We start from the raw sequence: 17,102 nt of genomic DNA, 5'->3' as shown, positions 1-17,102 counted from the left end.
TTCTTCTTCTTCTTCTTCTTCTTCTTCTTCTTCTTCTTCTTCTTCTTTCTTCTTTCTTCTTCTTCTTTCTTCTTCTTCTCCTCCTCCTCCTCCTCCTCCTCTTTTTGAAGTTTACTCTGTTGCCCAGGCTGGAGTGCAGTGGCACGATCTCGGCTCACTACAACCTCCACCCTCTAGGTTCAAGTGATTCTCCTGCCTCAGCCTCCCAAGTAGCTGGGATTATAGGCACACGCCACCATGCTCAGCTAATTTTTGTGTTTTTAGTGTAGATGTGGTTTCACCATGTTGGCCGGGCTGGTCTTGAACTCATGACCTCAGTTGATCCACCAGCTTGGCCTCCCACAGTGCTGGGATTACAGGTGTGAGCCACCACGCCCAGCCAGCCAGGATGCCTTTTTTTTTTTTTTGGAGACAGAGTCTCACTCTGCTGCCCAGGCTGGAGTGCAGTGGCGCGATCTCGGCTCACTGCAAGCTCCGCCACCCAGATTCACGCCATTCTCCTGCTTCAGCCTCCCGAGTAGCTGGGACTGCAGGCGCCCGCCATCGCGCCCGGCTGATTTTTTTGTATTTTTTGTAGAGACAGGGCTTCACTGTGTTAGCCAGGATGGTCTCGATCTCTTGACCTTGTGATCCGCCTGCCTCGGCCTCCCAGAGTGCTGGGATTGCAATTAAATTACCATTGTCATACCTATGAAAATAAATACTATTTCGTTAGTATCATTAAATACCCAGTTTATATTTGTCTGTGGCATAATTTTTTTAGTTTATATTTTTGAATTGACATTCAGTTAAGGTATATATGTTATGATTGGCTGATGTGCCTCTAATGTTTCTTTTAATCCATTGGTTCTCTTTTTCTCTCTCTGAAACTTTGTTGCTAAAGAAACCGGATCATTTGACCTATACTTTGGTCTGGATTTTGCTGGATTTCTGTAGTGTAGTTAGTATGTTCCTTTGTCATCTGTATTTCCTGCAAATTGGTGATTAGATAATTGATAATTAAGTATATTTTTGGTAGGAGTCAGGACCACTTCATTTGTAGTGTTGAGTACTTTCTGAAGGAAGAACATAATGTCTTTCTTTTCCTGATGTTAGTAGCCATTGGTGATCACTGCCTAAATTCATTAATTCATTACAGGTTACAAAATGTTGATAGTCTACTGTTATTATTCCTTCTTAATTTATAAGCTGGAATAGTTTCATAAAGAGAGATTTTCCCATATCAACTCTTTGTGCCCTGAGATACAGTTTATATAAGAAAGACAGGAAATGTATTTGATCCCTTTTCTTCATTTACTGAAATTTATAATAATTAGTCGATTCCATAGCATCCTCCATAGGTACCAGTGAGGTGTTTTGTTTGTTTTAAAATATCTTCTGTGAGTGTTAATAATATTTAACAATTTCCTTGCTTTCTAACATGACAAAGTATTCCAGGTTCATCTTATACATTTCTTCCTCAGACTTAGAATCAACCTTTTCTTCAAGAAGACCTTGTTCTTTGAGTGGGAGTTGGTATTTAGAGACCACAGTCTGGATGCTAGAAGTGCTAACTGTCACAGGGTTGGTTATTGTTTCTGGATCTTTTTAGTGAACAGAGCTATGAAATAAGTGGGTAATTTTCTCAGATGTAATGCATCCTCTTTTTTTCTGAAAATAAATACACCATGAGTTCATATTGGTACTTTCAAATAAAATTTATGACTTTTTACTTAACTGTAATAATCTTATATTTGTATTTCCTTTCTCTTACATTGAAAATTTCATTTCTCAATTATAGTAGTATATTTAATAACTTATTTTACCCTGCACCCTACATAACTGTCTTAGAATAACAATTCCAACACTAGCACCACCAGCTAAAAATAATTTAAGATCTAAACACAGCTCAGTTTTACCCGTTAGATCTCATTAGGGATGAACAATCAAATGTCTCTGTTCTAAAGAAACAATGAGGCCAGGCACATTGGCTCATGCCTGTAATCCAGCATTTTGGGAGGCCGATGTGTGCAGATCACCTGAAGTCAGAAGTTCGAGACCAGCCTGGCCAACATGGCGAGACCCCACCTTTACTAAAAAATATAAAAATTAGCTGGGCATGCTGGAGCACACCTGCAATCCTAGCTACTCAGGAGGTTGAGGCAGAAGAATCACTTGAACCTCTGAAACGGAGGTTGCAGTAAGCCAAGATCGCGCCACTGCATTCCAGCCTGGGTGACAGAGCGAGACTTCATCTCAAAAAAATTGAATAATTCCTCTCTGTGTGATGATGTTCTATTAAGCATTTGTTTGTTTCAGTTTACTTTTATTATAGATTGTGGTTTTCTAAATTTTTAAATAAAATTTACTTTTAAATTAATATAGTTATACATAGTTCAAAACAAGATTGACAAAACAAGGTATGTTCAAAGAAGTTTAGCTTTTATCTCTGTTCCCTCTGCTCTGTTCCTTTCCTTTACCAGTGTTAAATATTTTTTAAATGTTAATCATTTATCCTACCATTTTAAAAATAAACAAACATGCAGTTATTCTTACCCTGTTTTTATATAAATGACTACGTAAAGTACACATTTTTCTCTTTTTTTTCAATTAAAAATATGTCCTAGAGATCAGTCCATATTTTCATGTGTGTGTATATCACCTTCTTCATGGCTACCATATTACTTCATCATGTGACTGTATTCTCATTAATTCACCCAGTGAGCTATTAATGCACATGCTGTTTTCCCCTTGTTTTTTGTTGTGTTTTTTGGGTTTTGCTATTAAAAATAGTTCTATAGTGAACAGCCCTGTGCATTGCCAGCAAATAGTTGAGCTAGATATTTGGCATTATGTATTTTAAAAATGAAAATAAAATCATTGTACATACTGAAGTTGGCATACAGAGAGAGATCTAGCACTCCTTTCTTTCTCCCCGTTGTGGGAAAAGGGTTTTGTTTTGTTTTGTTTTGTTTTTTTAATGTAACCACAGCCCTTTCAGAGGCCAGATCTATTGGCTCTGGGCATTGTTCTTTGGGGACATAGATCCCTTAAAGGTCTGAAAAGATGAAAACAGTGTCTGGAATTGATGAGTTTTGAGTTGATCTCCTTCACATGGTCATTCTACATAGTTTTATTGTAATCCTGTTGTATGAAAAATGTTAGATTGTGAGAGGGATATAAAAGTAGTAAATGCAAGTAACTCTTGCCTTCATGAATCTCATCATCTGATATGGACTTGTTTGGCATACATGTTACCAGAATGGCAACTGCATTTCTTTATAATTGCCTTTTACTTTTTCTGGGAGAGTTGAGTATGTTCTATGAGCAAGATACAGGTTAAAAACTTCTTGAGCACCTTTGATTTTCTGATGAGTATATTTCAGAACTAAGTAGGTTTTAAAATGCAACTCTAAAACAGATGACTGGCAAATCATTGTTGTGAACTTAAATTTTTGTTGTTGTTGTTGAAAAGACATGTTTAAGGACAGGGTCTGATCACACAAGAGAGTTGGATGCATTTTTTGAATCATAAACAAAATTGTTATTGTTTTAACATGTATTCTATTACTTGCTTTATTATTTTATTACTTCAGATATTATGGCACCAAGAAGAGGGCATTGGATTTGAGTTACATATAACTAACTGTTCAAATTGTGTCCAACTGCAGAGTACATTCCCTTCTGTGATATTTTGTCCTGTAATCTGAAGCATAGTAATTATTTTATAGAAATGTTAACAATTTTGTATGAACTTTGAATAAAATGAAAAATTTTTAAAATTGTGATCATTGAACCTCAATATCTTCTGCAAAACTGGGGATAATGTGTATCTCACAGAGTGGTTTCAAGAATTAAGTAAACAAATAGGCAGAAATGCTTTTCTTGGTTTGGCACTTAGTACATGTTAAATCTGTTATATTTCAAAATGTGTTAATTTGAGTTTCTAAGAATTAATCATTCTAGTGTTTTATTTAGCCACCAAGCTGCCTTCGTTTTGTTGTTGTTGTTTGTTTGTTTTTTGTTTTTTTTTTTGTTTTTTTTGTTTTTGAAAGAGAATCTCGCACTGTGGCCCAAGCTGGAGTGCAGTGGTGCAATCTCGGTTCACTGCAACTTCTGTCTCCTGAGTTCAAGCAATTCTCCTGCCTCAGCCTTCCTAGCTGGGAATACAGGCATGAACCACCAAGCCTGGCTAATTTTTTGTATTTTAGTAGAGACGAGGTTTCACTATGTTGCCCCCAGGGTGGTCTTGAACTCCACCTGCCTTGGCCTCCCAAAGTGCTAGGGTTACAGATGTGAGCCAACGCGCCTAGCCTCCACCAAGCTATTTAATGATTATATTTTACACCTTTATTTAATAAAATATGGCAAAATACATAAATAGTAATTGAAAGAGAAGCACTTACTCAAACCACTACAGAATATTGTGTGTGTGTGATATTGAGCAAGTTGCTTAATCTCTCTGGGCCTCAGTTACTTTATATTTAAAATGGCAATAATATTAGTACTTATTACATAAGGTTATTATGAGGAGTAAGTGAAATAATACACTTAAAGCAGTTAAAACAGTGCCCAGCACATGATAAGTTGTTTTTCTGTTCTTGTTTTTGCTGTCTTTCTAGTCTAGAAAGCTTCTCGGCTTTCTTATAAATACACTTTTACAAAGTGAAACAACAACAAATATATAATATTACATATTTCTTTCTTTTCCCCCTGTTGGAAACTTTTTTTTGTGTATATACTTTTTAAGTTCTAGAGTACATGTGCACAACGTGCAGGTTTGTTACATATGTATACATGTGCCATGTTGGTGTGCTGCATCCATTAACTCGTCATTTACATTAGGTATATCTCCTAATGCTATCCCTCCCCCCTCCTTCCACCCCATGATAGGCCCTGGTGTGTGATGTCCCCCTTCCTGGGTCCAAGTGTTCCCATTGTTCAGTTCCCACCTATGAGTGAGAACACGCAGTGTTTGGTTTTTTGTCCTTGCAATAGTTTGCTGAAAATGCTTCATCCATGTCCCTACAAAGGACATGAACTCATCTTTTTGTGTGGCTGCATAGTATTCCATGGTGTATATGTGCCACATTTTCTTAATCCAGTCTATCATTGATGGACATATGGGTTGGTTCCAGGTCTTTGCTGTTGTGAATAGTGCTGCAATAAAGATGCATGTGCATGTGTCTTTATAGCAGCATGATTTATAATACTTTAGGTATATACCCAGTAATGGGATGGCTGGGTCAAATGGTATTTCTAGTTCTAGATCCTTGAGGAATCTCCACACTGTCTTCCACAATGGTTGATCTAGTTTACAGTCCCACCAACAGTGTCAAAGTGTTCCTGTTTCTCCACATCCTCTGCAACACCTGTTGTTTCCTGACTTTTTAGTGATTGCCATTCTAACTGGTGTGAGATAGTAGCTCATTGTGGTTTTGATTTGCATTTCTCTGATGACCAGTGATGATGAGCATTTTTTCATGTGTCTCTTGGCTGCATAAATGTCTTCTTTTGAGAAGTGTCTGTTCATTTCCTTCGCCCACTTTTTGATGGGATTGTTTTTCTCTTGTAAATTTGTTTGAGTTCTTTGTAGATCCAGATATTAGCCCTTTGTCAGATGAGTAGATTGCAAAAATTTTCTCCCATTCTGTGGGTTGCCTATTCACTCTGATAGTAGTTTCTTTTGCTGTGCAGAAGCTCTGTAGTTTAATTAGATCTCATCTGTCCTTTATCTTGACATTTCTAGATAAACTTTTCAAGACAGTGAAGATAGAGTAGATGTTTCAGATGAAAGAATACAGTAAAAAGACATCTTAAAATTAACCTCATTTAAACTCTTAAGCTTTTTTTTTTTTTTCAGAAAAAGAAGACTTGTTTTCATTGATTCTTGCTGACCTAGACATTAATACTCTGACACAGTAAAATCTCTGTTTTTAGTAAATTTATGCCTGTGAACTGAGTTTCTTATTGGAGATTATCTTTTTAGTGATAATGAATTAAACTCCTAGAGTAAGCTTTAGGACTTAGAAATTGATTCTGTAAATGATGGTACAATAATAGAAGTATGAAGAAGTTTTTTTTAAAAAGTTATATGGATACCTAAATGCCTTAATTTTAACTTTGTTGGCAAAATGCTGACCTTATAAAAGATCTTTTCTGTACAGTTTACTTCATGCTTCATTTTAAAGAAGACATAAACTTTTCCAGCTATAGTTCATATTAACTTCAAAGATGTACTAAAATTCAGCTGTCTGCAGTTTTCACCATGCTTCTTAGAAGGAAAGTAGGTTTCATGTTAACTTTAATTAACTTAAGCCTTAGCAGTGGCTTTTAAAGATGGTGCCATGTGTCAGTACTTCATTAGACTTTTAAGTATCTTTTTTTTCTTTAATTGTTTTTTTACCAAGATATTTGTTATCTTTGGTTTGACTCATTTCAAAAATTCTGTCTGTGGTGTAACTTTGGGGTAGAGGTCAGAAGGTAAACAACCAGAAAAGTTTAAAAGTGAATCAGAACACTGCCCTTGAGATAAACAGAAAGTTTAAATTATACTCTCTTTCTCCATGAAGTTTCTGTCTTCTTCAGTCAAGAGTGTGATTCTTTATTCCAGTTTCTCAATGCAGACCCAGTTTCTCAGTGTATCTTTTTGGTAAGAAAACTGAGAACGTCTTCTCTTTTTTAAGATGATGTCAATAGTCAGGCGTCTGTTTTTGAATGTTATTTTGAATTATACTTTTTCTGAAGGATATTAACAGGAAGAATGGTGGTGCTACTAACAGAGTTATTGATGTCTTGATAGAGCAGTGATTATAGATTTTCTCAGTCCACATGAGTTTTCCTAGACCACTGTGTCAATCACCTTGGCGGCTGACATCTCAGAAAAATATGATTCTAAAGATGACACTTTGGAAATACGTTTACATTGAGCAGCGTGCCCTACTAGAAGGAACTATAAACTTAAAAATCAGAATACCTGGTTTCTGACCCAAAGTTACTTACCATGATTTTGGATGCTTCTCTCAGCTTTTCATTTGTGTTTTAAATAAAAGCCCATCTTAGCGGCTTGTAATGTGAGATGTTAGTAAAATTAAAAGTTATAAAACACATTGTAAAATTTCCTTTCTTAAGTTACTAAATAATGATGCGAATAGTACATATGGTTAATGGCACTTTAACTAATTCATATAGAAATAGCTAATTAATACAGAAATGACACAAAATTTGTGAAAGGAGGATTGAGTGCCGGTAATCCATAGCATTTCACGTGTTATTTTCTGAGAATCTGTTACTTTATTGACTGTTTAAGTAATCTGATTTGTTTAGGATAGGAAATATTTAATTAATTTCTACTATCTATTACAGTTGTATATGTATCAGCTGTTCCGAAGTTTAGCCTATATCCATTCCTTTGGAATCTGCCATCGGGATATTAAACCACAGAACCTCTTGTTGGATCCTGATACAGCCGTATTAAAACTCTGTGACTTTGGAAGGTAAGCTACTGTCCCTCTCCCTGCCCCTTCCCTTCTCCCCTCCTCCCCCTATTATCTTCTTTTAAATATATTCCTTTGCAATATCAGCCTAAACACAGTAATTCTTATCCAAGAGGTATAAACTAGTGCAGCTGTGAGAGTAGTTTTGTTAGTTTCTGTCAAAATTATAAATGTATATACTTCTTCATTTAACACTTTAACTTTTAGGAATTATTTCCTTAGAAATACACATTTACAAAATAGTGTATATATAGGGATTTTTATTATAGCATTGTTTATAAGCATCCATTAGTAGGAAAATGGCTAAATAAAGTATGGTACATATAGAGTAATATATGCAACCATGAAAAAGAATGAGGCAGTTCTCTGTGAACTGAAAGGGAATGATCTCTAGGAAACATTAAATGAAGAAAGCACATCAAGAGTATGTGTATTGTATGCCACCTTTTATGTTTTAAAAACATACAGAGTGTGACTATATATACAAGTACATGTGTGGCTAATTTCTGAAACAGTATGTAATCCATAACATTTGATTGCCTAAGAAAGGAAATTTTGGGAATATAATGTAGTTGGGAAACTCACTTTTTCATTGATTGTATTTTAGTATTGTTTGAGTTTATATTAGATATGTACTCCTTTTTCAGTAAGAACTAATTTTTTTCAAAATATTGATTACATTCCTGTGTATCTTTTTAACTTCACAGTTAACCGCAATTCAGGGATGAGATAAAAGGTCTACTAGCAGTGTTTTCTTCATTTTCCTCTATAATTTAACCTTTTATTCTGCCCTTTTTTCCTGTAAATTTCATCAAACTTTCTGCTTTTAAAAACTTGTTCTTGGTAATTTACTGTGAATTTGTAATAAAACTTTATTCTTTCCATTTTCAGTTTTCAGTACTTTTGTGCCTCTCTAATCTAATTTTTTAACATGTAGTCAAGCCTATATTCCCATGTAACTCAGGCAGTTACCCTGCTGCTTCCTCACTGGTGTAATCACCTAATCTCTCTCCTCATGGTCCCTAAGACATCTCTACATAATTTGGATTCTTTCCAATTTAATTTTTTCATCCTTGTTACAAATTCTTTCTTTTCACCATCACTCTATAGGTTACATATTGCCCCACACTTGTTGATACCTGTGTTCCTATCCCTTTGTAATACTTTTACATCAATTCACAGTTTAAATTTGGGTTTCAACATAGGATATGTTTTCCACAGACTTCTCTTGAGATAGATCCTTTAAAAAATAAGCAAATCTGTTTTGTCATGAGTTAATTTTTCTTAGTCTCACAATGTGTCCTCTTTCAGACCGTCCTCATTCTACTAATTTCAGATGACCTATCGCTTTGCAGGCCATGACTCTGTTCCCTGAACTATTTTTAAAAATGGTGAAAGACAATAAAGCTCTTATTTGGTGTTTGAAACAAAGCACTACTACTTGTCTATAGGAAAAACTGCCCAAATCATTTATGTTTTATCGTTAATGGGTGTCTTCCCCATTGAGAGTGACTGACTTGGTAGGGACAGACTATGAGACACCAAGGTTAGAAGAGCTTCTGTTCTCATGATAGTGTCAGAACATTTGGTACAGCCTGTTTTCTTGGGACATAAAATAGCTTTATTCTGATAAATTTGGAAGAGGGATTTCGCTTGTTTGATAGCTCATTTTTATAAACCCTCTAATTTTTTGTTTTTAACAGAATTGATTTGGTCAGATAGAGTTTGGGAAACACTGGGCTTTACATATCAGATTGGTAATTTGAACAAAATGCTATTATTCTCTTCTTATTTTTTCACTAGATGACATGGGGCCTAAAAGTAGCTAAAGGACTAGTTGGGCTATTTAGGATCACAATATTGGGCAAGGAGTTAAAACCAGCCTCCTCTGTAAGAGAGGCTGCTCCATTTTTGTAGCTCCATCAAGTAGTGAAAAAACTTCACGCTACAAAGCTTGGGTATTAACATTTTGTCTCATCATGAATTTTCTGAATATAATTAGAATCTATCTTGTTAATTAAAAAGTGTCCTTTAGAAGATATAATGGTCTCCTATCAATTATACTGAAAACTAAATGTCATAATTTTCATGCAGCCTAAAAACAGGGATTAGTATTTATTAATTTATGAAATGGTTATTGTATGTCAGTACTTGGGGAGAGGGTAGAAAAACAAACTTCAAAACTAGTGATGAAGGAAAAACAAGTTAAGTTTAGAGTCATGATTGACTAGAGACAAATGGAAGAAAAGAAAGCCCAGTCATTGAAAGAAATCCTTGTGACTACTTTCATCTATCTTTACCCTGGTTTTCCAGTACCTTTACCTCAGCATTTTCTTACCTTTTTTTTTTTTTTTTTGACACTTACTGTTTTACTGTTTTGATTTCATTGCATTTTGTGCCTTTATTTATCTTTTTTATTAATGTATGTCAGAATGGCTGGCTTCTACAGCAGTTTATTTTATTCTGTCTTTGGATTATCTTGGGTGACATCTCAAAAGAAATTAGTTGTAATTTATTATACTGTGATGTTTAAAATACGTGCTACAAACTATTTTAGTAGGAAAATTGGAGTAAGAAAACATGCAATTAAACTTACTATAGCAGTTAGAATTCATAGGCTGTGAATCATTTCTGCCCTGAAGTTGAAGGGCCTGTTTATAATTTATTGGGTAATAAATGTTTATGCACTTAGTAAATTGACCAAGATGTGGAAAAATAGATTGAGTTTATAAACCTTGAAATATTCACCCTGAGTCAGAAGTCAAAATGCAATACAGTGGCCAATTTCTAGCCCTTTTTAAAGAAATACATTGGATGAGGAATATTCATTCTTAGTATCTATTGCCATGCTTTTTGGTGGGGGAGGTACCTCTTTTCTGCCCTTGCTTCTTTGTATTTTAGAAGTGGAATTTGGGGAACAGGATCAGAAGAAATTCAACACTTAGCCTTTTTTGCTTTTGGTGCCTTCTTAGGTGACAAATGCTTTCTTTAAAAATTGCTATTCTTTTTTGCAGGCAAGGTGATAAAATTGTAAATTTCTTTTGTCAGAGATATTTACAGTTTACGTTTTCTTTTTCATATATGATTCAAATGATGTGAATCTTAGAAAATCATTCAATACTGTGAAAGGGTAGCAGTCTAGGTTCTTTTAAGGTTTGATTTAAAGAATTTCTGCTTTTTATTTTTATTTTTTTTTTCTGTTAGTGCAAAGCAGCTGGTCCGAGGAGAACCCAATGTTTCGTATATCTGTTCTCGGTACTATAGGGCACCAGAGTTGATCTTTGGAGCCACTGATTATACCTCTAGTATAGGTAAGTATGAATCTGAATATAATGCTCATAATTATTAATTGCTTCTTGATTTTAGTAATTTAGTATTGCTAATCTGTACTTTTATTTGCATTAAAAGATGGATATATCCCATAATGTTTTTTTCTTAAAGCTTGAGATGCAAGCATATATAGGCATACCTCATTTTATTATACTTTCCAGGCACTGCTTTTTTTTTTTTTTAAACCTCTCAAAGGTTTATGTCAACCCTGAGTCAAGCAAGTCTGCCCGCACTAGTTTTATAAGAGCATGTGCTTACTTCATGTCTTTGTGTCATCATGTCTTTGTGTCACATTTTGGTAATTACTGCAACATTTCAAACTTTCTCATTATTGTATCTGCTATGGTGATCTATGATCAGTGGTCTTTGATGTTATTTTTAATTGTTTCAGGTTGCCACAAACCACAACAATATAAGACAGCAAACTTAATCGATCAGTGTTGTGTATGTTATGACTATTCCACCAGCTGGCCATTACCCATCTCTCTTCCTATCCTCAGGCCTCCCTATTCCCTGAGAGACAATGGTATTGAAATTAGGCCAATTGACAGCTCTGCAATTGCTTCTAAGTGTTCAAGTGAAAGGTACATCTTTCACTTTTAATCAAAAGCTAGATGTGATTAAGCTTAGCGAGGAAGACATATCGAAATTGTGCCAGTTAGCCAAGTTGTGACCACAAAGGAAAAGTTCTTAAAGGGAATTAAAGTGCTACTCCAGTGAACAGATGAATGTTAAGAAAGTGAAACAGCCTTATTGCTGTTACGGAGAAAGTTTTAGTGGTTTGGATAGATCAAACCAACCACAACATTCACTTGAGCCAAAGCCTAACCCAGGGCAAGGCCTGAACTCCCTTCAATTCTGTGAAGACAGAGAGGTGAGGAAGCTACACAAGAAAAATCTGAAGATAGCAGAGGTTTTTTCATGAGGTTTAAGGGAAAAAACTGCACCATGCCATAAAAGTGCAAGGCAAGCAGCAAGTGCTGATGTAGAAGCTGCAGCAAGTTATCCAGAAGATGTAACGAAGATCATTGATGAAGGTGGCTACATTAAACATCAGAGTTTTAATGGAGACCAAGCGCCTTATACTGTATTGGAAGAAGATACCATTTAGGACTTTCATCTCTAGATTTTCTAGAGATGAAAGACTTCCTCTAGAGAGAAGTGTCATTGCCTGGCTTCAAAGCTTCTAAGGACAGGTTGACTCTCTTGTTAGGGCCTAATGCAGCTGGTGACTTTAAGTGGAAGCCAGTGCTCATTTACCATTCCAAAAATCCTAGGGCCCTTAAGAATGATGCTAAATGTATTGGCCCTTAAGAATGATGCTAAATGTATTTTGCCTGTGCTCCATAAATGGAGCAACAATGAGTAGATGATAGCACATCTGTTTGTAGCATGGTTCACTGAATATTTGAAGCCCACTGCTGAGACCTACTACTCCAGAGAAAAGTATTTCTTTCAAAATATTACTGCTTATTGACAATGCAACTGGTCACCCAAAGGTTGAGAAATACATTCGTAAGGCTATAGCTGCCCTAGATAGTGATTACTCTGATGGATCTGGGCAAAGTCAATTTTAAATCTTCTGGAAAGGATTCACCATTCTAGGTGCAATTAAGAACATTTTTGATTCGTGAGAGTGGGTCCAAATAACATGAACAACATTTTGGAAGAAGTTGATTCCAAGCCTCATAAATGACCTTGAGGTGTGCTAGACTTCAGTGAAGGAAGTCTCTGCAGATGTTGTGGAAATAGCAAGCGAACTAGAATTAGAAGTGGAGCCGGAAGATGTGACTGAACTGCTGCAATCTCGTGATAAAACATAAAAGAATTGCTTTTTTTATGGAGGAGCAAAGAAAGCGGTTTCTTGAGGTGGAATCTACTTCTGGTTAAGATGCTGTGAATATTGTTGAAATGAAAACGAAAGATTTAGAATATTACATAATTGTAGTTGATAAAGCAACAGCAGGGATTGAGAGGACTGACTCCCATTTTGAAAGTGGTTCTAATGTGGGTAAAATGCTATCAAAGAGCATCTTATACTACAGAAAAATCTTTCGTGAAGAGGGAAGAGTCAATTTATGTGGCAAACTTCATTGTCACTTTAAGAAATTGCTCCAGCCACATCCTATAGCCTTCAGCAACTGCCACCCTGATCAGTTGGCAGCCATCAACATCAAGGCAAGACCCTTTGCCAGCAAAAAGATTACATACAACTCACTGAAGGCTTAGATGATCATTAGCTTTTTTTTTAGTAATAAATGTTTTTAAATTAATGTATGTACATTAATTTTTTTAGACAATTCTATTGTATGTACAAGTGATAGACTATAGTATAGAGTGAACATCTTTTATATTCACTGGGATACCAGAAGATTTGTGAGACTTGCTTTATTGTGTCTTATTGTAATGGTCTGGAACCAATTCCACAACATCTCTGATATATGCCTGTATAGAGGGTTTTCAAATTTTACTTTTTAGAATTTAAAATATACCTACTATTCTGTTTTTCCTCCTTGAACTATTAGAATTATAAAGCTAATAGCTTTTACCTTAAGAATTTAAATTAATTCTAAGTAACTTTTTTTTTTTTACTTTTTTATTTAAAATCCTCCTGAAATACTTCTGAGTGTGATTACACTAGTTGGAGAATTTATTAGTTAATGTTATTTCATTAAGTTAATAATGAAAGTGATAGTATGGCCATATTGCTAACATTTCCTTCATGCCATCTCCATTATTTAATATAAAATCAGCTTAAGTCACTAATAGTTTTGCTAAATGCACTAATTCTGTAGAAGTACGCACCCAAGATGTTAGTGATAGAAGGAACTGAATAGAGACCACTAGCTTTAATCATCATTGACCTTCTCAAGTCTTCACCCCTGATGTTTAGTGATAGGAGGAACTGAATAGAGACCATTAGCTTTAATCATCATTGACCTTCTCAAGTCTTCACCCAAGATGTTTAGTGATAGAAGGAACTGAATAGAGACCATTAGATTAGCTTTTATCATCATTGACCTTCTCAAGTCTTCACCTAAGATGTTTAGTGATAGAAGGAGCTAAATAGAGACCATTAGCTTTAATCATCATTGACCTTCTCTTTTACTCCATTTTAGCCCACTAGCCAGGAGTGAACAGAGAGAGCATGATCGGCTGGACATGAATAGGAAGCTAACAAACCAGGAGCAACTTTAAGCTAGATGTGCAAGTGGAAACCAGAATTATTTTACTCTTATGTATTGTTTCTGAAGAGAATTCCTTTAGTCCAAAAACAGAAACAAAAGCATGCAAATAATAAACCCAAAAAATCCCCACTGTAACAGAAAACTAAAACAAACAAAAAGCAGACCTGGCCTGGCGCAGTGACTCACACCTGTAATCCCAACACTTTGGGAGGCTGAGGTGGGCAGATCACTTGAACTCAGGAGTTCGAGACCAGCCTGGGCAACATAGTGAAAACCCGTCACTACCAAAAATTACCCAGGCGTGGTGACATGCCCCTGTAGTCCCAGCTATTTGGGAGGCTGAGGTGGGAGGATGGCTTGAGGCCAGGAGGCAGAGGTTGTGAACTGAGACTGCACCACTGCACTCCAACCTGGATGACAGAATGAGACCCCCCTCTCAAAACAACAACAGCAACAACAAAAAATAAAACACCTTGTGACAGTTTTCTGTCTTTTTGATACAAATAGAAATTCTCTGATATAAGCAAACACCCTAATCGGAAAACACATTATCATTTTTTATTTTGCCAAATGGCAAAATGCCAAAGCACATTTTGATTTCTACCAAGAGGCCAGCTGTTTTACCCACCATTTCCTTTGTACCCTCAGTACAAATATTAACTCAGTAAAAGTGTATTCTTTTGAAAAGAGTTTTACCCTCTGGGACATCTAAAAATGTCTAGAGGACCCAGGTGCAAAGAGTACAAAGTGTTCTCTGTAGACCACACTTTGAAATCTGATTTACCAGAGGGTAGAGAGCATAATAACATGTATATGTATGTGTATGTAATTCTCAGAGTCTTATTATGGCTGTGGTACATGGCATATATGAATGGACAGATGAGAAATAGTACAAAGAATATTTTGCTTGTGGTCGACCTGGGTTTGAGCATCACGTCACTCTTGAAGTAAAGTGGAGATTACTGACAGTTCTCCTTTTCTGAGTGGCTGTGAGGCTTAAATAAAATGTTAGTGAAAATACTGTAGAAATGTAAGGTGGTATTCTTTTTGTGGCATTTTTAGACTTGACTCTCCTCAAGAGCAAATTTCAGCCCCTTGTCTTTGGGTATATCATTGTATTTTCCAGCTGCTTTACATTTTATTCAAATATATGATACTGATTATCTATATATACTGGTGTGAGTCGTGCCAGAAACACCTAAAATAAAGGCAGTTTGATTCTTCTCAAAAAGTTACCATATCATCTCACACATTAAGAAACAGTTATATAAACAGGAATCTTTTAACAAGCCTAGGTTTGGCCTCCCATTATAAACTTAGGATACTTGCCGCTTAAGACTGTAATGTTTTTAAACAGACCCCCCAAAAAGTATACTAATATAGTTACATTTTTAAATGTTTTTAACCGTAATGTTTGAAACGAAAGAGTAACTGCTTCTGACAAGATTGTTGTCATATTTAGATACAGCCAAAGGTAAAGCTGATGTCTCTGATTATATTGTCTTACTGAGAAATGGCAGAATGAGAACAAAAGACTTCCTTAGAACAAGGGATTGAACTTACAGACAGACCCTTGAAGGGCTATTATTCTGTGACAGTGAGACAGTTATTCAAGAGAGTGGTATCTTGATTGGGAATTGAGAATGATTCCAGGCCTAGCTCTACTATTCAGTACCTTTACCTTGGGGAAGTCATTTAACTTTATCATGTCTTAATTTCCTTATTCCATGAAATAAGTGTGTTAAACTAAATGGTCTTGAAAGATCACTTTAACATGAACCTAAGTATGAAACAAAATGCTATTCTGGCTTTAACCCCAACTAACTAATTTTCAGTGTGCCAAAGCACTATTTTTATTTTTTCAGTACCTTCTATTTAGTTGAAGTTTTATTCTATTTGGAGAATTTCATCCATTTCTTCTTTGAAATAAAAGTAGAAGAGATTTTAGTGTCATCCAGAAAGTGATTGATAAATACTTTGTTTTTACTAACTTGACTGATGTAACATGAATTGAAGGCTGCTAGTATAGTTGTCACCTGAATCTTTTGAGTATCAATCTTCTGTGGTAACTTCCAGGCAAGAGTACTTCTTGATGTTTTACTTTTTGTCTTCCATATTTGTAGCTAAATCTTGCCTAAGAAAGTGTTTCCTGTTGTTTTTTATGAAGGCATAATTATTCCCATACAATTTTTTCAGCCTTGTATTCTGAGATGAATCATTCCGTATTAGAGAGGAAAAAAGTTGAGTGCATATTACCTTCCATCTTATTAACTAGGTAAAGGGATATTTTAAAACCTGGATTAAAATAAGCATTTACATAAATAAGGAGATACATCTTTTCCACTTGACTGTAACAGTTAGTATTACTATTGGCTTTGAGTAAAGATTCCCTAGCAAGTTTTCATGTTTGCTTCATTTAGCAATTTCCTAATATGTTATATAGGACTCTTGGTCTATATTTGCAGAATAGATGTCTTGGTTATTAACTTAGGACTGAACAAAATCAACTTGAGTTTGTTAAAGGAATACTATGTCATTTTTCTAGGTCAATAAAAAGTAGTCACTGGAGCAGTGATTTCCAGTTTCTCTTGATAGTACATCTCACCACATCAGACCTTTAAACTTTTTGTTGTCAAGCATTTACTGTTCTTTCTTCTCCTTCCCTACTGGTAGGTGGTAAAGTCCAGCAATGATTCATATTCGTCTCCCTAAAGCACTTGAGTGTGGTACATTAGAAACCTGGGAATCTCAGAAATCTGGAAGCTAAAAAGCAGCCTTTTCTTGTAGGAAGTTTTAATAGTGGGCTTTAAAATAGAGTGATTGTAGTTTATCTTCTAATCCAGTAATACTTTTGAGAGAGAAAGAGGATGTTACTAATAATTATCCCAGGATAATATATAAGCCATAACTATCCTGGGTAAACTAGGATGTATACTTCAAAGTATTTTTAAAGTGTATTAATTGAGTTAATTTTTAAAGTTTTCTCTAGGGATTGAGGTTTTCATTTTGACTTAAAAGTGGATTGTTTTTATAATTTATGAAGTAAAATCTATTCCTCTATCATTGCCATTCCGTTTTATTTAAAAATGATAATATATTTAAGCACATT

General features: G+C 35.3%; 1 protein-coding gene across 4 annotated transcripts in view; it reads left to right on the top strand.

Annotated features, from left to right (window-relative positions):
- The window catches only part of GSK3B (glycogen synthase kinase 3 beta), a 261,869-nt gene that overhangs the window by 163,524 nt on the left and 81,243 nt on the right, over positions 1-17,102 (top strand). For all 4 annotated transcript variants that reach the window (XM_023214262.3, XM_023214255.3, XM_023214246.3 and 1 more), the window contains exons 5-6: positions 7,345-7,475; positions 10,680-10,786. In XM_023214262.3, the coding sequence (XP_023070030.1) occupies positions 7,345-7,475; positions 10,680-10,786 (238 nt within the window). The remainder of the gene's footprint in view (positions 1-7,344; positions 7,476-10,679; positions 10,787-17,102) is intronic.

Source organism: Piliocolobus tephrosceles, chromosome 2 (genome assembly GCF_002776525.5).
Source record: "Piliocolobus tephrosceles isolate RC106 chromosome 2, ASM277652v3, whole genome shotgun sequence".
Taxonomy (NCBI): domain Eukaryota; kingdom Metazoa; phylum Chordata; class Mammalia; order Primates; family Cercopithecidae; genus Piliocolobus; species Piliocolobus tephrosceles.
This window is presented reverse-complemented; position numbering and strand designations above follow the sequence as displayed.